Source organism: Armigeres subalbatus, chromosome 3 (genome assembly GCF_024139115.2).
Source record: "Armigeres subalbatus isolate Guangzhou_Male chromosome 3, GZ_Asu_2, whole genome shotgun sequence".
NCBI lineage: Eukaryota > Metazoa > Arthropoda > Insecta > Diptera > Culicidae > Armigeres > Armigeres subalbatus.
Window position 1 is genome coordinate 122,330,051 of NC_085141.1, and position 23,624 is coordinate 122,353,674.

Below are 23,624 nucleotides of genomic sequence, written 5' to 3' on the forward strand. Positions count from 1 at the left end.
TGCATATCGCCCATCACTATAAAAGCTGTTCCCAGCTCGTGTGTGTTGCCGCAGCTCTGGTAGATGCTATGATTACCTCTAAACGTTCGCACCATTGCACAGTGTTCGATTTCGTCGATTTCACGATCAAAATTGAATAACTTTTGAACCGTTGGATTTAGATGTTTGGTGTCTTCTAGAAAGTTTTTGGGCGTGAAAAGACACATCTTTTGATGTAATGAGTTTGATGATCAATCCTCCTAGAAGTGAGATGAAAATTTACTTTTCGTCAGAAAAATAAATAGAGAATTGGTTTCTTCAGCAAAGTTGTAGAGTAAGGCATTACGAGAAACTTTGTAGAACATTCCGAAGCTCTATCTATTAAAGGTAATGAAATATGAGCGTTATCTTAGGATGACCCCCTCAAAAACAGTTTTTTTAAATATAACTTTTTAACGTGATTTTTCACATTTTCACAATCTTCTACAAAGTTATTCGGGCCAACAAAATATGCATTTTGATTACGATAGAAAGTTTCTATCTCTTAAGATAACAGTTATTCTTAAGTTATTCACGATTTTCCATTTTTTCTTGGTGAACTTTCACCTTAAGTAACTTTCTCCGGCGCAAAATGGCGCAGTCAGTTCAGGTGGTATCCGAAAGTCCTAGCCTTCTGCTACAACTGACATGTGAAACTCCTTGTAGGCAAGAGTAGGCAAGGTATGTTACATTCAGAAGAAGTGTCCAATATAACACCAACAAAAAGGCAAATAACGCAGCTCGCAACCTACTGTTGATGCTTTAAATGCATTTTCATTCCATAAAATTATAAGGAGAACTACTGTAAGCCCAAAGAGAAGCACTGGTTTTATTTGGTTCATCAAACACAATTAAATATTATCAGTATTGCTTTTATATTGAATTGAATTGACTGAAACGCAAATAAACAAAGATTCTGAAAATTCAATCAAAGTTCATTGCCTGCTTTCCGGATATTGGCCACCCGGAGTGGAAATTAATTATCATGTTTTAAAACTCAATTTGTGCATATGCACAACATGTGAAAGATTTAGTTTGAAAAATGAATTGGAGGTAACCACTTCCTTTAGTGGTGGTTGAACCCATGACGAACTTTGACAGATCCTATAGACATTTTCGGCTTGGAAAAACCCATGCCTCGTTTTTTCACTTTCACTGGTTCGTCCCTTTCCGTTTCCTCATAAATTATCTTCCATCAGTTCATGTGAAGAGCTTCGTATTTGTATATCTATTTCAATTGAAACTATGTACTACCAGAGAGCGTTTTTTAGTTTTTTTATGATCTTTTCGTTGATTGGTTGAATTGCGAGAGTTCGGCCATGTTCCATAGTCATAGTGTTGGGAATTCGGGCTTATCAGTACCCGCGAAGCTGCAAAAGATGACGTCCTTCATGAGGTCCTTCATGGCTTAGTAGGGAAAGCATCTGTATAGCATACTGGGGTCGTGGGTTGATTTTTTCAGAATCTTTGTTTATTTGCGTTTCAGTAAATTCTTACTGTAAAAGCAATACTGATAATATTTTATTGTGTTTAATGAACCAAAAAAAAAACAAGTGCTTCTCTATGGGCTTACAGTAGTTCTCCTTTTAATTTTATGGAATGAAAATGCGTTTAAAGCATCAAATGTAGGTTGCGAGCTGCGTTATTTGCCTTTTTGTTGGTTTTATATTGGACACTTCTTCTGAATGTAACATACCTTGCCTACTCTTGCCTACAAGGAGTTTCACATGTCAGTTGTAGCAGAAAGCTAGGACTTTCGGATACCACCTGAACTGACTGCGCCATTTTGCGCCGGAGAAAGTTACTTAAGGTGAAAGTTCACCAAGAAAAAATGGAAAATCGTGAATAACTTTGTTATCTTAAGAGATAGAAACTTTCTATCGTAATCAAAATGCATATTTTGTTGGCCCGAACAACTTTGTAGAAAATCATGAAAATGTAAAAAATTGCGTTAAAAAGTTATATCGAAAAAACTGTTTTTGAGGGGGTCATCCTCAGATAACGCTCATATTTCATTACTTTTAATAGATAGAGCTTCGGAATGTTCTACAAAGTTTCTCGTAATGCCTTACTCTACAACTTTGCTGAAGAAACCAATTCTCTATTTATTTTTCTGACGATAAGAAAATTTTCATCTCACTTCTAGGAGGATTGATCATCAAACTCATTACCTCAGAAGATGCGTCTTTTCACGCCCAAAAACTTTCTAGAAGACACCAAACATCTAAATCCAACGGTTTAACAGTTATTCAATTTTGATCGTAAAATCGACGAAATCGAACACTGTGCATTGATCCCTTCCAACAAACCTCCTGCAGCGCTACGATGCCGAATCCACGGTCCTTGAGCACATCGGCGAGTATGCGTGTGCTCCCGATGAAGTTGAGAGATTTGCAGTTCCACAAACCGAGTTTCCAATCGCTAGTCCCTTTTCGTCGCAGTGGTCTTCGCCGATGGTTCCGGTCCGTACTCTCTTGTTGATTGTTCGTTGCGTGAGTTTTTTTTGCTGGCTTGCAGGGCCTGACACCAAACCCCCTAAATTTCCGGAGGACCATTCCTCCTTATTTCCGGTGGACCATGGTGCACAGTTTCATTTAGAGTCCCTCGCTGGCACTCGGACGATGATCTGCCGCCCCTATCATGGATAACAGACGCTGTTGTGAGCCGATCCTGACATGGAGAACAGACGCTCAATAAGATTTGCACCTCCGGAGAGGAGCAAACCCCCCCCTTCCCTGTCAGCATACGACCATAGTTCCCACCGGGGTTGGTTACCCGATCTTCCCTAAGGTTGCTCGTATCCCGGCCAGCACCGCGGGGAGGTAGGGATAGGAGTTGCTGGGTAAGAGGCTAAGGACCGCGAGATGGGGTCTATTTTATTCCTTCAGGTACGCGAAGTACCAATGGTACGCTTTACCCAGCATTTGCCGTGCCAAAATTGCTCAGGATATCATGGACTACAAAGCGGTGCTCAGTGTAATGAGCACTTCTTTCAAGAGGTGGCGCTAGTGAGCAGTTATATTTGAGTATATGGTTCCATGTGAGATCTGATGTATTTTGGTGCGTAGTAATTTTGGCAAACATGAATGTTGTGGTAGAGTCAACCAAAAGGACAAATCTCCGCGAGTTTTACCAAACTACCAAAAATTAGGAGAATTGGTTGAAAACTAAAAAAAATGGCAGCATTTCAGTGTGGCCTGGGGTCATATTGGCCCCAGATTCCAAACAAAAGATTAGGTATGTTTGAGCACATTAAAATTTGGGCAATAGTGGGTTCATGAAACCTAAAGGATGCATTCCTTGATACATGTTGAAGAGATTGTCGACGGAGGCAAGCGAGATAGTTTTCCGATTACAAGTTTAGGCATTTCAGTTCGAAAATTCGCTCTACCGCGAGAAAACTTCACTCAAACCTTAATTCTGAATTCAATTTCTTTCTTCGATGCTTAGGAAATGACTAATCTGCTCTACTTTTTCTTCTGTAAATAGAAATTGTTTCTTTCACTTGGTTTTCATAGAAAAAAGATCAACATATTTCAATCAATTTTTTGTTCTTAGCCTTTCGTTAATGTATTTGAAAGATCTGGTAAGAAAAACCTAAATTTACCTTAAATACTTTCATCTGTCGACGGTATGCAAGTGATAGCTTAGAGGTAGATCAATTTCCAAAAGAATAGTAGGATCATGAAAATAGAATAGGATTTGATGATTTCACATTACTTTGAGCACATCAATTCGACAGATACACTAACAAAATCTTTCCCGAATTTTAGATGATATGAACGACGACGAGGTACCGAAACCGAAGGATGAAGCCTGCACCCCGGAGCACTTAAATCGTCTGTACGTGTTCGCCATTGCGTGGGGTATTGGAGCGTACCTCAACTCTGCGGACCGCCTTAAGTTGGACGCACACGTCAAGGCCAAGTATCGCAATCTGGATTTTCCCACCGCCGAGGAGAAGCCAGATTCGTCGATATACGATTATTTTGTGTCGGCAACGGGCAGTTGGCAGTTGTGGAAAACTCTGGTGATGCCCTACGTATACCCGGAGCACTCCACTCCGGACTACTTGAACATTTTGATTCCGATCGTGGACAACGTACGCATCGACTATCTGATCAACGTGATCGTCAGGCAGGAGAAAGCCGTGCTGTTGATCGGAGAACAAGGCACGGCCAAAACGGTTATGATGAAGAGCTTCATGAAGAAGCTGAATACGGAAACGCACATGGGACGGTCGTTCAACTTTTCGTCAGCTACGAGTCCGTATCATTTCCAGAAAACGATTGAGAGCTACGTGGAAAAACGATTGGGCAATATGTTTGGACCGGGAGGTGGTCGCAAACTTCTGGTATTTATTGACGATATCAACATGCCCCAGATTAACGAATGGGGTGATCAGATTACGAACGAAATCGTCAGACAAACCATGGACATGAGAGGTTTCTACAGTCTGGAGAAGCCAGGCGAGTTTACAAATATTGTGGACGTCCAATTTGCTGGAGCGATGGGTTTACCCGGTGGGGGTCGAAATGATATACCAGCTCGCCTGAAACGACAGTTCAGCGTGTTCAATTGTAACATTCCGGATAATACGTCGATAGATACGATCTTCAGAACACTCGGCGAGGGTCACTACAATGTAAAACGAGGATTTTCATTGGAGGTGCGCAAGCTTGTTAAACGGCTGGTGCCGCTCACTCGAGTCCTATGGCAGCGCACAAGAGAGCAGCTACTGCCAACGCCTGCTAAATTCCACTACGTATTTAGCTTGAGGGACCTATCACGAATATGGCAAGGAATGATCGGCACCTTGTCTACGGTGATCACCTGCGAATCGGTTTTGATCTTACTCTGGAAGAATGAATGTACCCGGGTGTTCGCTGATCGTTTTGTATCGATGTCAGACACGGATTGGTTCCTGAATCAGATGCTTCAGGTGCTAGAGACAGACATTGGGCCCGAGTACAGAGAGATGGCCGGACCGAGTCCGGTGTTCGTCGACTTTATGCGAGATGCTCCTGAGCCAACCGGAGAGGAAGGCGAGGAAACAGATATGGAATTGCCGAAGGTTTACGAGCCAGTGTCAGATTTTAGTATTCTGCGAGAACGTCTAAAAATGTTTCTACTACAGTTCAATGAAATGATTCGTGGAACTGGGATGGACCTGGTATTCTTCCCAGATGCGATGCTACACTTGGTGAAAATATCGAGGATCATTCGTCACCCGAGAGGAAACGTGATGCTGGTAGGCGTCGGCGGGTCTGGAAAACAGTCGCTTACTAAGCTCGCATCGTTCATCGCTGGATATAAAACTTTCCAGATCAGTTTAACACGCTCCTATAACGTAGCAAACTTCCTTGAGGATTTGAAACTGCTATACCGCTCATGTGGAGTACAGGGCAAGGGGACCACTTTCCTGTTTACCGACCTGGACGTAAAGGAAGAAAGCTTCCTAGAATATTTGAACAACATACTTTCATCGGGAGTAATATCGAACTTATTCAACCGAGACGAACAGACCGAGATCGTGTCCGAACTGACTCCGACAATGAAGCGGGAGAACCAGAAGAAGAACGTGACACAAGAAACGGTGATGGAATACTTCCTGCAACGTGTATGTCACCATCTTCATGTGGTATTCTGCTTTTCCCCTGTCGGCGAGACTTTCCGACGCAGAATTATGCGGTTTCCTGCGTTGGTATCAGGTTGCACGGTCGACTGGTTCCAACCTTGGCCGAAAGATGCGTTGGTGGCCGTCGCCAGACATTTCTTGACTGATTTTTCAATCGAGTGCACCCCAGAGGTAAAAGATGAACTGGTGAGCGCACTCGGGACAATACAAGACGTTGTGTCACAGACTTCTCTGGAGTACTACCAAAGATTCCGACGAGCAACACACGTAACACCAAAGTCATACTTAAATTTCATAGCAGGGTACAAGAACATATACACTCAGAAACACAAGGAGTTGTGCGACGGAGCGGAGAAGATGGATACTGGTCTGGAAAAGCTGGCCGAAGCTTCCGAGTCAGTCGAAATTCTGAAGCAAGAGCTCGCTGTTATGGAGAAAGATTTGGTTGAGGCTTCCGCTAAAGCCGAGCGCGTATTGGTGGAAGTGACGGAACGAGCCATGCAGGCCGAAGTCTTCAAAAACCAAGTGCAGGTGGTGAAAGAAAAGGCCGAAGCATTGGTGCAAAACATTGCGGCAGAAAAGGGATTTGCCGAAGAGAAATTAGAAGCAGCTAAGCCAGCACTAGAAGAAGCAGAAGCCGCGCTCAATACCATCAAGCCAGCACATATAGCCACAGTTCGAAAGCTTGGCAGACCGCCTCACTTGATTATGCGTATCATGGACTGCGTATTGATTATGTTCCAGCGTAAGTTGCATCCGGTTATTGCTGATACTAGTGCGCCATCACCAAAGCCATCTTGGCAAGAATCTTTGAAGATGATGGCCAGCACAACTTTCTTACTACAACTGCAAAATTACCCGAAAGATACCATCAACGATGAAATGATTGAGCACCTGCAGCCGTACTTCCGAATGGAGGACTACAACATGGACACAGCCAGAAGGGTGTGTGGCGACGTCGCAGGATTGCTATCCTGGACCAAAGCTATGGCATTCTTCCATGGGGTGAACAAGGAAGTACTGCCACTAAAGGCAAACCTGATGCTGCAGGAAGCTCGTCTGAAGATTGCCATGGACGATTTGGCAGCGGCGGAGAACCAGCTGGCTGAGCGCGAAGCTGCCCTGCAAAAAGTGAAAGACCAATACGATGCAGCCGTTTCCGAAAAGCAACGGTTGACGGATGCGGCGAACAGTTGTCTACGCAAAATGACTGCAGCCACAGCGTTGATCAACGGACTGGGTGGGGAGAAAACCCGTTGGACACAGCAGAGCAAAGAATTCAAAATTCAACTTGGAAAACTTGTAGGAGATGTTCTCCTAGCAACTGGATTTTTATCTTACTGTGGCCCATATAACCAAGAATTCCGCGGAACTCTATTCAAGACATGGATGAACATCTTGAGAACTCGAACCATTCCGTATACGACAGGGTTAAGTATCATCGGAATGTTGACGGACTCTGCCACTATATCCGAGTGGAATCTCCAGGGTCTACCAAACGATGAGTTATCTATTCAAAACGCATTGATTGTAACAAAGTCCAGTAGTTATCCGCTGTTGATCGACCCCCAGAGTCAAGGAAAAATCTGGATCAAATGTAAGGAAGACCAAAATGAGCTTCAAATCACATCGCTCAATCACAAATACTTCAGAACCCATTTAGAGGACAGCTTGTCCCTCGGACGTCCACTGTTGATAGAAGATGTTGGAATTGAGTTGGACCCTGTCATTGATAATGTGCTGGAGAAGAACTTCATCAAATCTGGATCAATGGAGAAAGTGCTCGTCGGTGATAAAGAGTGCGATGTGATGCCAGGTTTTATGTTGTATATCACCACCAAATTACCAAACCCTGCTTTTAGCCCCGAAATCAGTTCCAAAACATCCATTATTGATTTCACTGTAACCATGCGCGGCCTGGAGGACCAACTGCTGGGTCGCGTGATATTGATGGAGAAGGCCGATCTGGAATCGGAACGAGTGCAGCTATTCGAAAGCGTTATGAAAAACCAACGCAGTATGAAAGAACTGGAAGCAAATCTCCTTCTCCGTCTGACATCTACCGAAGGGTCCCTGGTAGATGACGAAGCTTTGATAGAGGTGCTCCAAGAAACGAAAACTACCGCCGAAGACGTAAACCAGAAGTTGAAGATCGCCGAAGTAACAGAGAAAAAGATTATGATTGCCCGAGAAGAATTCCGTGCGGTAGCAGCCCGCGGATCTATTTTATATTTCTTGATCGTGGAGATGTCAAACGTCAATGTCATGTATCAAAACTCCTTGAAGCAGTTTTTGATTATCTTTGATAACTCGATCACTAAATCTACCAAAAGCAACATCACCGAGGAACGAATTAACATCATTTTGCGGTACCTTACCTACGAGGTATGGGCTTTTACAAGCCGTAGTTTATACGAAAGACATAAACAGCTATTCACTCTCATGCTGGCGGTTAAAATTGACTACCAAAAGGGAAACATTAGCCATGATGAGTTCATGGCATTCGTTAAGGGAGGTGCCTCGTTGGATTTGAATGGAGTCACTGCAAAACCTTTCAAATGGATTTTGGATATTACTTGGTTGAACTTGGTTGAAATTAGTAAACTGAAAACATTTAGCGGAATCTTGAAAAAGATAGAATATAATGAAAGAGATTGGAGAATATGGTATGAGACTGAACGACCCGAGTTGGAAGTGATTCCATGTGATTATGAAAACGAGTTGGATGTGTTTAGAAAGCTGTTGCTGATCAGATCGTGGAGTCCAGATAGAACGGTGTCGCAAGCCCGACGTTACATTGAAGTTTCCCTTGGAAAGGAATATGGAGAAATGCACATATTGGATTTGGACATAACTTGGTCAGAATCGGAGCCGCGAACTCCTCTGGTTTGTATTTTGTCGATCGGTTCCGATCCGACCGTCCAAATAGCGGCACTTGCTAAGTCGAAAGGCATAGTCTTAAAGACAGTTTCCATGGGTCAAGGTCAGGAATATCATGCTCGTAAGATGATGACGGATTGCATGGCCTCAGGAGGATGGCTATTGCTGCAGAACGTCCACCTCTCCCTAACATTCTGCAATGAAATTATTGATATCTTAATCGAAACTGAGCACGTTGCGGATTCATTCCGCCTTTGGATAACAACCGAAACGCACCAGCACTTCCCGATTGGATTGCTCCAGATGGCGATCAAATTTACCAATGAACCACCGCAAGGCATTCGAGCCAGTTTGAAACGTAGTTATCTTACTTTTACACAGGATTATCTAGATTACACTTCCGCACCCCAGTGGCCACCGTTGCTGTACACGGTGGCATTTCTGCACTGCGTCGTCCAAGAGCGACGCAAATTTGGACCTTTGGGTTGGAACATACCGTACGAATTCAACGCAGCGGATTTCTCCGCTAGTGTACAGTTCATTCAGAACCATTTGGACGAAATGGACCCCAAGAAAGGGGTGTCGTGGCAGACGCTTTGCTACATGCTTGGCGAAGTCATGTACGGAGGAAGAGTTACGGATGACTTCGATAAACGCCTACTGACCACCTTCACCCAGGTGTGGTTTTCGGAACATCTACTTACTCCGAGTTTCGAGTTCTACAAAGGCTACCGAGTGCCGAACTCGCGAAACATTCAAACCTACATCGATTACATCAACCAGCTACCAACGACGGATACTCCGGAGGTGTTTGGCTTGCATCCGAACGCAGATATCACATACCAAATCAACACGGCCAAGGGCATCCTGGATACTATTCTGAGTGTGCAACCGAAGGAAGGTGGTGGTGGGGCTGGTGAGACCAGAGAGTCGATAGTCTGGCAGCTGGCAAGCGATATGTTGCGTAAGCTGCCTCCGCAGTACGTTTCGTTCGAAGTGAAGGAGTCGTTGACAAGGATGGGAGCGTTGTTGCCGATGAATATTTTCCTAAGGTGAGTGTAATCTTCTTCTGTATATAAAAATGAGTTTACATTTCCTTTGAGGCGATTGAACTCACAAACGGACGGATCGATTGGCAAGATTTCCTCCCTAATCGATTCGTCTTGGGATAAACCGTAAAAAAAAAGTAGGAAAATTGTCAAAATGCAACGGTTTCATGGGTTTTGAAGAAAGCCGTCAATCGACTAAATGATTGACATGGAACTCGAGCGAAGTCGCCTAATAAAAAAAAATATTTAAAAAAATACAAAAAACCTCGGATTTGAAAATCTTTAAAATTGTGCGAATTTTATTTTGTTGTTGCCCCACAAAATATTATTTTTGGGCAAAAAAAATCCGAGGGGGGGGGGCATATTGTTTTATTAAATATTTGTATCGGACACTAAATCTAAAGCAAAAGTGATTGTTACTTCTGGGGCAACTAAGTTGATCTGTTTGAATTCTTTTTTGGTTTAAAAGTTTAAATAAATTTATTTACTTATTTCAATTTTATCATACTAGTAATACACGCGTAATTCGAGTTTGCCAATAGCCTTATCGCATCACCTAGAACGAAGTGTAGTTAAACATACTTAACTTGGATTAGTTTTATTATATACAGCTACGAGTAAATCGGTAGTAGCAGTAAAATTCTTCTTTTTTTAAACATGTTTTGTTCTACAATTATTTTTTAAACATGCACAGTGATCGGCCGGCTTGGCCCTCCAACTTGAATTTTAATTATTATCATTATTATTTTTATGTTATTACCTAAATTTTAAAATATAATGTACCATGACGGCCTTCAGGAGGCGCTAGTGTGTTTTTAAAATTTGATAACCTAGCTACTATGTACAGTGTACACTAATATTTAAAATAAAAATTTGATAACCTAGATTGGAACTAGCGCCCTAATTGGAGCCGGATCCGAATGCAAGCAACGGACCCTAAACTTTTCTTTACACTCACCAAAGCGTTCATGTAAGGTTTTATTCCGGCCAGACGGTGGACCTCAGATGTTCTTGTCCTGGGAGGGGTGTTGAGGATCATCCTCAGGAATTTGTTTTGGACCCGTTGAAGTTTGAGGTGGTGAGTTTTAGCGCAGCTCTCCCAGACCGGCATGCCATATTCGATCACAGGGAGGATGATTTGCTTGATAGCAAGCTTATTTTTCAGGGAAAATGACGACCGGCGGTTGATCAAAGAGTACAGTCGTTTCAACAAAACGTTACACTTTGTCACCGTTTTGTCAACCTGTTGCCGAAGAATTAGTTTGCTGTCGAGAGTCAAGCCAAGGTAGTCGGCCTCACAGTCATGAAATTGAGGATGATTCTACAGTCCCCAGGCGGTACATGTTTGAAGGATTTAGAGAGTGGGGGGAGGGGGAATGATGACATGAGTCTTCGCCACGTTGATACAGATCTTCCAGCTGGTGAGCTACTCTGTCAGGGCATCCAGGCCTCGTCGGAGATTTGCCACTAGCGCTCAGATCACTCTACCGTTGTAGACGATGGAGGTGTCATCTGCGAACAGAAACAGACAGAATGCCGCCTTCTGGAGGTTCTGGCATGTCGGAGGTGAACAGGTTGAAAAGCAGGGGCCCAAGGATACTGCCCTGGGGGACGCCTGCGACGATGTTGTACGCATTGGAACTCGTTCCGCTGATTGAGACCCGCAATGTCCTTGCCGACAGGTAATTGTTGATGATTTTCACCAGGTAGCTGGGAAGATTGTAGCGTTGTTGTACACCAGGCCATCATGCCATACATTGTCAAATACCTTCTCGACATCGAGTAAGACCATGGCGGATGTTTTTGAGACGAACTTGTTCCGTCTGAGGACGTTGGTAACTCGAGTCTTTTGGTGTACAGTTGACCAACCGCGTCGGAAATCAAACTGTTCCTCGCGCAAGATGTTGAGATTTTCGGCAGACTCAAGTAACCGGTGATGAATAGCTTTTTCGAAAAGCTTGGATAACCCTGAGAGAAGGCTGATGGGACGATAACTTCTGGGGAAGGAAGGATCCTTCCCAGGCTTCCGGATGGGGATGACTTTCGCTGACTTCCAGGACGATGGGATGTAGCTGAGCCGGAGACACTGATTAAAGATCAGCGAGAGGTCTCAAAGAACGGAGCACTCATGTGGTTGAGCTCGAGATTCAGGATGCTATCGAAGCCTGGGAACTTTATGTTCTTCGATGATTTGATATAGGCCGTCAATTCGTCAGCTGAGATCTCCAACTCCTCCGAGAAATCGTTGGGAATCAAATGGATGTTGTTAGCATGCTCGTTGACGGCTGCTTCGTGTGGACTGATGATGTTCTGCCCAAGATTGTGTGAGCTGACGAAGTGACGACCTATTTCAGCGACCTTCTCTGCAGGAGTTATCAAGCGATCCTTAGAGCCATTATTGTCTAGTGGGATCAAAGGTGGAATGGGCCGAGGCTTGGATTTTAGTATTTTGCTCATTTTCCAGAACGACTTAGCATAATCTGGGAGAGTGCGGATCTTATTTGAGAAATCGTTATTTTTGAGGTCCACCATTCTGGCCTGGATAATTTTTGTGATTCGATTGCAGCGTGCCTTAAGTTCAGGCAGTCCAGTACGCTGGAACTGCCTGCGAGTGACATTCCGCAATCGAATCAAATCTTTGGTAAGTGTATCGATGCTTAAGGAGTTGCTTACCTGCCGAGCCGGATAGTGATCCGAACTGAGCTCCTAGTAGACGACCGGCTGCGAGACGTGGTCACTCAGGTTTGTTATGTAGAGGTCGAGGGATGCGTGGACACCGGACCGACTCAGCCGAGTGGGGGAATCCGGGCTCAAGATCGTGTAGTGGCCTTCCTCCATGTCGTTGCTCCAGATGGTGCCGTTTCGATTGCTGTTCGACTGTTGCCCCTGGCTTGATGTTTGGCATTCAAGTCGCCGGCAATGATATACTGGCCTTGTCTCCGTGTCAGCTTGACGATGTCCCTCCGAAGGGCAGCCGATGATCCATCGCCGGCTTTGGCTTGCGTTGGACAGTACGCCGCGATGAGCGCGATTGTGCCGACCAAAGTGGTGATTTCGACACCGATGGCCTCGATGACACTGAGCTGGAAGCTTGGATGCAGACGACAGTTGATGTCCGGGATGTTGACGTTCACCTCCGGTTTCAGGTGCGTTTCAGTGATGAACGCCACGTCTATTTCCTTCTCCTCAAGGAAATCCTTCAGCTCAATTATTTTGCTCTTTAGCGAGCACGCGTTCCAGTTGACCAGGCCCACCCTAGCAGCCATTTTCAATGATGAACATGCCAAAAGTGAAGACCTGGTTGAAGCGGGTTTTGCAGCCGCGCAGCCGAGCTGCCCGAAGATCGGCATCAGTTGCTCCGGAGTGTACAGCGGGGTAGATTCTTCCGGTGGAACGGCTTCGTTCTCCGACTGCCGACGGAACCCATGAGGAGGGAGCAGGGGCCATTCGCTGGTGGAAGGTGCCGACGATGCTGGAACTTGGACCGATGCAGCTGCCGCTGCCAGTCGCTTGTGCGACTGTAGTGGTGGGAGTATTGGAATCACACGACGGGGTGCCGGGATGGCTGGAAAGTTCACCTCGTTGATTACAGAAACATGGTTCTTCTTCGGAATGGTCCTGGTGGAAGCCTTCTTCCGGATGTCCAGGAACTCGGCTTGCTTTGGGTAGCCCTTTGTGGTTGCCCGATGTTTGTCACCACAGTTGGCGCACTTGGGATCGGCCACCTCCATTTTGTCGCACTCGTCAGTCGGATGGGGTTCGCCACACTTGTTGCAGCGCGGCTTCATGCGGCAGTTCCTGGTGCCCTGCCCGAAATTGAAGCAGTTGGTGCATTGCGTGACATCGCGGTGCACTGGCCGTTATCGCTCCCAGACAAAGACGGTGTAATTTATAACGCCGACCAGCTTCAGGTCCTTCCACGTGGTGGAGCCGTGCTCCAGATGGACCAGGTAAAGCTGGTCGCGATATCTCCTTGCCTTGTCGTGACGAGCGATCTTGTGCACGGCTACTGGCTTCAGTCCGCAACTTTCAAGCTCTGTTTGGAGCTCTTCCTCCTTCATGTCGTGAAGTCCTCGCAGCAAAGCCTTGAGCGGCTTCGTGCCGGGGTGGTCATGAGTGTAGTACTCATACTTGTGGACCTCAAGGAACTCCACGACGGATTGATGATGGTCCTTGTTTGCCGGCATCACTTTCACGCCCTCGCTGCACTGCCGTTCTACCTATAGTTGTCCCATGTTACCTTTGATGAAAAATCTCAAACTCGAGTCAATTTGTCCCACTGAAAAAATTAAGTTGTTATTTGATGGTAATTGAGACTGAAAACCGTTTAAATAAGTAGCGATTCGTTTTATGTCCTGAAATAGTATTGCCTACGCTCATAACATCCCAAAAATATTTGTTCAATTTCAAGATCCATTCGATTCTGAAATTAGTGGGACAAATTGACTCGAGTTTGGATTTTTTCAGCAAACGTAACATGGGACAATTATGCGTAGAACGGTAGTGCAGAGCCGAAAAGTACATTTCAGCCCATTAGCGATCAGCTGGCGAATTTTTGGGCGTAAATCAGGCGGATCGTCCTTCACAAACACGGGCGGGCACTTCTCCTTCCGCTCCGGTTGCATCTGCGGCAGCTGCGATTGCTGCTTCTTCCTTTTTTTCAGCGGATTTCCGGCGCCATCAAGCGGCAACGGCGAGAACACGTTGCTCTGCAAAAGCTGCTTGGAGGGGTTACCCGCGCCTCCAAGAGTAGTGCGCTTAGGCACTTTTCCAGCGACCGAATCGGCCACCGAGTCTCCCATGACGGGTCCGGGAGAAAATAACGTCAACGCGACGAAGCGAAAACGTAAACAGCAAACGAACGAGAAAAAACACTTGGAAAAAATGCGCGAGCAAAAAACACGTCCGTACGTGCTGCTGTCTTGAACTGGAACGAGGAGTAAATCGGTAAACATAATCTCCAATCAATGAATAAATGAAGTTTTGAAAATACTCAAGAAATCACCGGGCGTAAAATCAATACTGTTCGACATACCAGCGGTCAGCAACTAAAAAACTGGAATGAAAAGAATGACTCGGGAAAGAAAACTGTTCAATCTGATATATGTTATACAAAGATATGTCCTTAGTCTTCAAACTTAGACTAATGAAAATTAGCATATGGTCCGCCATGCGGCGCAGCTTAGTCTTGCAGGTATGACATGACCGCGGTACGGCTCAGAGCTCAGTAGTCCAAAAAATGCTATGACAGTCTTCGAAAGATGCTCACGCGATTGTACGATAATTCCCCGTAAACCAATTCCTCGAATGCAATTTCCCCGAATGTAATTTTCCCCAAAAACAATTGCCCAATGCTTCTCTCTTGTTTTAGTGTGCGGTACATAGCGATGGATATCCAGTTAGCTATGCAAGCAAAGACGTAGGATTTCCAATCCGGATGTTTGCGAGTTCGATTCCAGGTTCAGCCTATGGTGCTTGAGCACAAGTGTATCCATTGTACTGCCACTTTCTTTACTCTCTTCTAATGGTTTCGTTTGATCGGTATGATGAACCCATCTGCCTGGTTCAAGCAATTATTATTTATTTATTCAGACTAAGGCCGAAGTGGCCTGTCCGGTATATAAGAGTCTTCTCCATTGGGCTCGGTCCATGGCTACATGTCGCCAACCACGCAGTCTACGGGGGGTCCACAAGTCATCTTCCACCTGATCGATCCACCTTGCCCGCTGCGCACCTCGCCTTCTTGTGCCCGTCGGATCGTTGTCGAGAATCATTTTCACCGGGTTACTGTCCGACACTCTGGCAACGTGCCCGGCCCACCGCAGTCGTCCGATTTTCGCAGTGTGAACGATGGATGGTTCTCCCAGCAGCTCATGCAACTCGTGGTTCATTCGCCTCCTCCACGTACCGTCCGCCATCTGCACCCCACCATAGATTGTACGCAGCACTTTCCTTTCGAAAACTGCAAGTGCGCGTTGGTCCTCAATGAGCATCATCCAGGTCTCGTGTCCGTAGAGGACTACCGGTCTAATGAGCGTTTTATAGATTGGCAGTTTGGTACGGCGGCGAACTCTATTCGATCGGAGCGTCTTGCGGAGTCCAAAGTACGTACGATTTCCAGCCACTATGCGTCTCCGAATTTCTCTGCTGGTATCATTTTCGGCAGTCACCAGGTGGGTGGCTCACATTGTCTTCTCTTGAACCCCTTCCTATCATGTACTTCGACGTGTTGATGACTAGTCCGATCCGCTTGGCTTCCCTCTTCAGTCTGATGTAGGCTTCCTCCATGTTCTCAAAGTTACGTGCCATGATATCTATGCCGTCGGCGAAGCCAAATAGCTGGACGGACTTATTGAAAATTGTACGACTCGTGTTAATCCCTGTTCTTTGTATTACCCCTTCCAAAACGATGTTGAATAGCAGACACGAAAGACCATCACCTTGCCGTTAGGGGATTCGAGAATGCCCTTGAAACTCGAACTACGCACATCACATGATCCATCGTCGCTTTGATCAACCGTGTCAGTTTATTCGGAAATCCGTGTTCGTGCATTAGCTGCCATAGCTCGTCCCGATCGTTTGTATCATATGCGGCTTTGAAGTCGATGAATAGATGATGTGTAGGCACGTTGTATTCGCGGCATTTCTGCAGAACTTGGCGAAAGGCAAACACCAGATCCGTGGTGGAGCTTTCTTCTTCTTCTTATTGGCATTACATCCCCACACTGGGACAGAGCCGCCTCGCAGCTTAGTGTTCATTAAGCACTTCCACAGTTATTAACTGCGAGTTTTCTAAGCCAGGTTACCATTTTTGCATTCGTATATCATGAGGCTAACACGATGATACTTTTATGCCCAGGGAAGTCGAGACAATTTCCAATCCGAAAATTGCCTAGACCGGCACCGGGAATCAAACCCAGCCACCCTCAGCATGGTCTTGCTTTGTAGCCGCGCGTCTTACCGCACGGCTAAGGAGGGCCCCTCCGTGGTGGAGCGTTCGCCCATAAAACCCACCTGGTGCTGCCCCACGTGGTCCTAACGTGAACGGTTCAACTTCTCATAGAACTTTCGTGCGTTATTAGCGCGGTACAGTTGCTCCGTCTCTTCACGGTCTCGATCTTCCTGCTGGCGCTTTTCCTCCGGAAAATCGAGTTTTGTCTGTTCCGCGCCCGTTTATATCGTGCCTCGTTCGCCCTCGTGCGGTGTTGCAGCAATCTCGCCCATGCTGCATTCTTCTCTTCCACTAACTGCTCACATTCGCCGTCATACCAGTCGTTTCTCTGATCCGGGGCACCGTGCCAAGTGCAGCGGTAGAGGTGCTACCCATGACGGATCGAATATCTCTCCAGCCATCTTCAAGAGAGCGCCTAGCTGCTCTTCCGTTGGGAGTGTCACTTCCAGCTGCTGCGTGTATCCTTGGGCTAGTCTACCATATTGAAACCGCCCAATGTTAAGCCACGACGTCCGTCTTCGACGCGTGTTGTACACCGTCGAGAGTTGAGGGCAGGCATACTGCAACGAGATAGTGGTCGGATTCAATATTCGCACTGCGGTAAGTGCGAACGTTCGTGATGTCGGAGAAGAATTTACCGTCGATTAGAACGTGGACGATTTGGTTTTCCGTTTCTTGGTTAGGTGATCTCCATGTGGCCTTGTGGATATTTTTGCGGGGAAAGAAGGTGCTTCGAACTACTATTCCGCGGGAGGCTGCGAAGTTTGTGCAGACTATGTAGAAATTGTTTTCAAAATTTCAGTTGCCTTTTACAAATCCTTTATTATATCTGACAGACGGGTCAGATATAATGAACAGATTATCTCCTCTCTTTACTTTGTTACGGATGAACGTTTTAATGAAAAATCATTTATTTCTTCCAGTACTGGAATTTCTCATTTTCAATGAGAGATGTCACACGATGTTTACATATCTGCCCTTTCAACATCTATAGAAACGCGAAGGATGAATGGCATGCTACAAAAATCTCAAAAAATATTTGTTCCGTGATAGGGCATGAAAGTATGAAACATCTGCTTTATTTTTGTGTTTATTACCACTTTCAACTCGGTGAATTAAAGAAGTATGATTAATTTATCGACTAGTCACTATTCTTCGCCTGTATCTATTAAAATAACTCAGAAATTTATTTTTTTAAATAAAGCACAACTGTCATGACTGTCTTTTATGCGAAATTGATCAAAGGACCCACGATTCTTTCATTTGGTCGCCTGGTATAGAAAAAGGTGCTTTGCTCTCTGTCTTATGACGATCACGACCTTTTCCAGTACTGATTTCTTTCTTTCGCCTTATACCGAGAAATGGTAGCGTCCATTTAAAGAAGGCATTACTTATTCCTTCCCCTTATAACGGGCAGCTTTGTTCTATTAAAGAAGGTTTTATGAACTCCTTTCGCCTTATACCAGGCAGACGCATCCATTTAAAGAAGGCGTTACCCCTCCCTTCGCTTTATACCGGGCAGACGCGTTCTTTTAAAGAAGGCATTATAAACTCCTTCGCCCTATACCGGGCGACTGCATCCCTTTAGACGTTACCCCTCCCGGTAGTAATGTTTCCAGTAGCCTTGCAAGCAAAGGCGTAGGATTGCCAATCCGGAGATGGCAAGTTCGATTCTCGGTCCGGTCTAGGATGTTTTCGGGTTGGAAACATTCTCGACACCCTGGACATAGTGTATCCATTGTACTTGCCACACAAGATACATACTCATGCAATGGCGGGCACAGAAAAGATTTCAATTAATAACTGAGAGAATGCTAAAAAAAAAAGCAGGCCAAGTTCCAGTTGGAATGTAGATCCATTGAAGAAGAAGAAGAAACCCCTCCCTCCACCTTATACCGGGCAAACGCGTTCTTTTGCCCCTTTCCCCTTTCGCATTATACCGGGCAGATGCATCCATTTAAAAAAGGCGTTACCCTTCCCTTCGCCTTATACCGGGCAGATGCATCTACTTGAAGAAAGCATTACCCCTCCTTTCGCCTTATACCAGGCAGACGCATCCATTCAAAGAAGGCATTATCAACTTCTTTCGCCTTATACTGGGCATATGCATCCATTTAAAAAAAGGCGTTACCTCTCCCTTCGCCTTACGCTGGACAGACACGTTCTTGCAAAGAAGGCATTATCAACTTCTTTCGCCTTATACTGGCAGATGCATCCATTTAAAGAAGGCGTTACCCCTCACTTCGCCTTACGCTGAACAGACACGTTCTTTTAAAGAAGGCATTATCAACTCCTTTTGCCTTATACGGTGAAGACTACCCAACAAACAACGACAAGCTACAAATAAGCATCTAGGTTGAATTATTGTTTATTTGTGATCTTTGTAGCTGAATAAAATGGATGCTGAATAATTTGCTAGACAGATTTCATTTCAGTATTTAATCTAACTAATATTCGACATAGCCTTTTTTATTTGTTTACTACCTTTATTTGAAGTTGCAGCACATTGGGGAAGTTTAACAATGTACTGAACTAATGATTTTTAAAGTTCTCTGTTCGACTATGATGTGATGCTCTGAAAGGGTGGTCGAATTGAGTTTGAATAGTAAATTAATAAGCAGGCATTAGACATCCTTCTTAACCTTTGTCCTTCTTAACCATTGGATTTCACATTTATCTGATCTATCGCACAATGGGAAAAAACATGCTTTTTCAAAAAAAAACTTAAAACACTTAAGTGGTGGAATTCAATGGGATTGTACAAACTCGTCTTATACCAAGTGATGCTTTTTCAGTTTGAGAGAAAATCTGGATTCTAGATCTGGGAAATTTGATTTATAGAAAAATAATGATTTATTTTCAAGACATGCTTTTTATTTTCGTGATTTATTAAACTGTCGGAGATTATAACGAACAAAACTGCTGGAGCAATAAAAAAATCATGCATTGATGCGGAACTAAATTTACTAAAAGCCGAACATAACGCCGTTGAATAACATCGGAAAATTATTGAATATTTCATGTGTGGAATCCCAATATTATCGCACGGATGTTGATCTTTATTGCGGCGAAATTGGAATAATCTTAGCATTTGACAATCATATCGCAACCGATTATCAAGAGATTCTGAGGAAGGCCGAATATACATTGATTTTATTTTCATAAATTCATAAATAGCATTGGGGACGGATTTTATTTTATCGCTTATCGACATTATTTTTACGTATTTTTCCTAGTGTGCGATGGTTATGACTGGCTGAACAATGGTTGAAATAAAAATCTTGAACAGTTATTAACAAACTGTAGTTTGACAGATCGACTTATTGAATAAGAGTCCAATTATGATTCATATTCAGCTATAAGATTATTTATGTTATGCATTGAGTGAGCCATATCTAACCAATCAAGGATGGCGCGGATGACAACGTTACCGGCGGATGATCAAATGACAGCAGTTCGAGACCCGATTTAGGAAAATTTTAAAATGATTATATGAAAATAGCAATTGCTTCAAAATACGTTCATTGGAGATCTTACTGATGTTACCTTCTATGCGGTATTATTTTCGAAGAATTCACATCTAGCTGAATTGAGGCTCAGTAAAATGCTTATTAAAGATTTAACGAATCAGTTAATAAAGTTGTTTTTCAAAATGGGATGTTGTAGTTGTATAACTTCGCCAAAATTGTGTGAACAAAGCTTGAACAGAAGTTGTGATAAGAAATAGCACAGACATAATTCAACACAGCGCTGAATTAAATCATCACACTGATGTTAGTTCAACAAGTAAATGTTTGTTGGGTAGAGATGGTCGGGTTTCAGGTTTTGAAACCCGAAACCCCAATCGAACCCAAACCCGACGTGTTTGAGTCGAATTCGGGTTTGAAAAATTAGTACAATATCGGGTTCGGGTCGGATACGGGTTTGTGAGATAAAAAAAGTCGGGTCCGGATCGGGTACGGGTTAAGGAAATTATTTTATTCAGTTTAGTTAATTATTAAACTTGTTCGTTGTTTGGGCTTACATTTTTTTCGATTTAAAAAAAATCAGAAAATATCTAGTTTGAATTTCTGGGCAAAACTTTAGTGTGAGCGTGAATAATTAAATTATGTCGGGTACGGGTTAAGTACGGGTTTACGAATACAAAAACTCTCGGGTACGGGTCGGTTTCTGGTTTGACAAAAGAAAATATTCTGGGTTTGGATCGGATCCGGGTTTGAAAGAAATTTACAAATCGGCTTCGGGTTTACAAAATGTGAAACCCGACCATCTCTAGGGCAGATGCATCCATTCAAAGTAGGCATAACCTTTCCCTTTGCTTTATACCGGGCAGATGCGTTAATTTATAGAAGAGGCTACCTTTTTGCTTTTCTTTATACCGAACAAACATGTCCATGTTAAGAAGGCGTTGTTTTCTCACTTTGTGTTATACCGACTGGATGCGGTCATTCAAAAAAAATAATTAGGTCCTTCATTATTTAAATCACAATTCAAAAGAATTTAGCCCGGATTGCATGTAATTAAGCAGAAATCGATAAATATTTCAATGATAATTATTCTAACTGAATTCTGCCAAATGGCATTCCGCGGAATGACTTTCGGTAAAAAAGTACATTCCGCGAAATGTGCTTAATGGATTGCATTTCACCAAAAATTATTCTGAAAAAAGTATAACCCGTCAAATGTCGCCGAGAAAATTACAAATAGCCAAATGTAATTTCGCGAAAATTTTCTTATTTCTTATATTATTTTTTGCTTATTATATACCATTTTTTTACTTTGTGCAAATGCCTTCTTCTAATGAATGGATCACATCCTCCATTAGCTTATTCCGGACATACACAACTTATTTTAAAAAGAATAATAACATTCATTTTTTGGGTACCCACCCGATTCTAAGGGGCCCTATACACGCTCCGACATGTTGTACAACTTGGACTCCACCCCCAGGAAATTTGGTTCGGTCAGAGTAAAGTCAGAGCGTCTGTGGGCAAGTTGTTCCGTGGGCAGTTGACCGTTGGGCGTTACTGCGACCGAACCAAATTTCCTGGGGACGGAGGCGAAGATGTACAACATGTCGGAGCGTGTATGGGGCCCCTGAAGAAGGAACATATTTACATTCACCACTACCTCATTCCAGGCAAACGCATTATTTTTGTTTCTAGGATTTTTTGATCTTTATTCAGTTGTTTTTTAAATTTATAATAGGGACACGGCAGGTATTTCCGTCCATCGTCGTAGGGGCTGAACCCAACGAAAGCAACGTACATTTGCTAGAACTCCACTATAGCAGAACGCTTTTCCTGAGCTTACGATTTGGTACGTATGATTTTTACAAAAAAAGCGTCTCTTTTATTGGTTTTCGAGACTATGACGAACAGACGAAAATACCTGCCGTGTCCCTATTGGGTTCAGCATCAAAAATGGTTTTTAGGAATCATATCCATTATTGCCTTATACATTCCTTTTCCAGAAGCCTTATTCACTTTATAATTCTAGTTGAGCTTTTCGAATGGTCTTATGATTTATCTAATTGGTTTGTGTTTCAACATTTCACATTCCAATATCGCAAAATATAGGTCAACCATCGTATCGTTGGCCGCTGGCAGAATGCAATGCATCTGATTACAGCTTCGCCAATTAGGGTATGATTTCTCGACCCCAATACACCCTGGTTATTAATTGTTTCCCAATGGGTGCCTCCGATCCCTGACCTACATCCACCCATCCCGTACACTAATGATGCCTTCTGTGGAACACAACCTGATATTTCCCCCTGAGTTGCTTTTGTTACTTTAATTTGCAGACAAGAAATCGACCGAGTGCAGCGCGTCATCAACACCGTCTACACCAATCTGTGCGACCTGAAGCTGGCCATCGACGGGACGATTGTGATGAGCCATTACCTGCGACAGTCACTGGATGCGATGTACGACGCTCGGATTCCTGAAAAATGGCAGAAGGTAACACTTTTCTGTTGAGAAATCTTTACTCTTGGATTGAGCGGGGAAGCTTCAAATGTTTTGTTCAAGTTCATTCGAAAGCCACTGCTTCAGCGCTAATTGATAAATGGCGAAGAGGCGAGTGCACCTAGCTACCTATATGTTGCCCACATTATCTGTGTTTCAGCCAAAGAAGTTTTTTTTTTTCTGTTGAGTATCTGCATTACTTGTTGTTTACGTTGCCACCTGTATGCAGCAATATAATCCATTTATCCTACTTAGATAATCAGATGAGCTTTCTTTAGTTTCATTTTCAGAAAACAATTTTTCTTCTGAGCGTGCAGAGCAATTATAATCCAATTTGTGTAAAAATAGATATCTGTTGATAGTCTTGATTTCTGATTGTGGCACTCTGCCGAAGGGATACATCAGTAGTATAATTGTTCGAGATAATCTGATTGTTTGTTCGATTTGTTCGATATAGATATCATGGGAATCTACCACGCTTGGATTCTGGTACACTGAACTGTTGGAACGAAATCAACAATTCCGTGCATGGATTAGCAGCGATCGTCCAAAGGTAGGTTACCAATAAAATGATTTATATTTTTTTTTTCTGATTTTTTATCATTGAACTTATAGGTTTTCTGGATGACCGGATTCTTCAATCCTCAAGGATTCCTAACAGCCATGAGACAGGTAATGTAGCATATAGTACCCTAGAATGTATAGCTAATTTAAAATTAAAACATTCCACATTTGAAAAAACACCTATTCTATCATAATCGAAATCTATCACCATGCTTTTTCCAAAAACTTTTATCTCGCAATGCATTCCATCTTACTAAGATGGAATAGGGGAGGCAGTACCCACCGGGTTATTTCTTTGTCTTCCGTTTCTTTCTAATTTATCACCTCGCGGTTTTAGATATGCTAATTCCGGTATTAGATACGTTTATGTTGTTGTAAATGTATCAGCATGCCTATTTCAAATAAGCACATAGAGTGATAATTTTACTAAGTCGTTTCTACATTTTTATCACGAAGGAGATGATGATGGTTTGATGATGTTTCTTGTTTTTTCAACCATTTTTTTCTAACGGTTTTCTTTTCCCTTTTCCTTTCCTTTTCCTTTCCTTTTCCTT

General features: G+C 43.6%; 1 protein-coding gene across 1 annotated transcript in view; it reads left to right on the plus strand.

The window, feature by feature from the left end:
- Window positions 1–23,624, plus strand: part of LOC134221947 (dynein axonemal heavy chain 5) — a 90,911-nt gene that overhangs the window by 51,687 nt on the left and 15,600 nt on the right. Inside the window, exons 12-15 of the mRNA XM_062701112.1 lie at window positions 3,792–9,588; window positions 22,344–22,500; window positions 22,964–23,059; window positions 23,122–23,178. Coding sequence (XP_062557096.1) covers window positions 3,792–9,588; window positions 22,344–22,500; window positions 22,964–23,059; window positions 23,122–23,178 — 6,107 coding nt within the window. The remainder of the gene's footprint in view (window positions 1–3,791; window positions 9,589–22,343; window positions 22,501–22,963; window positions 23,060–23,121; window positions 23,179–23,624) is intronic.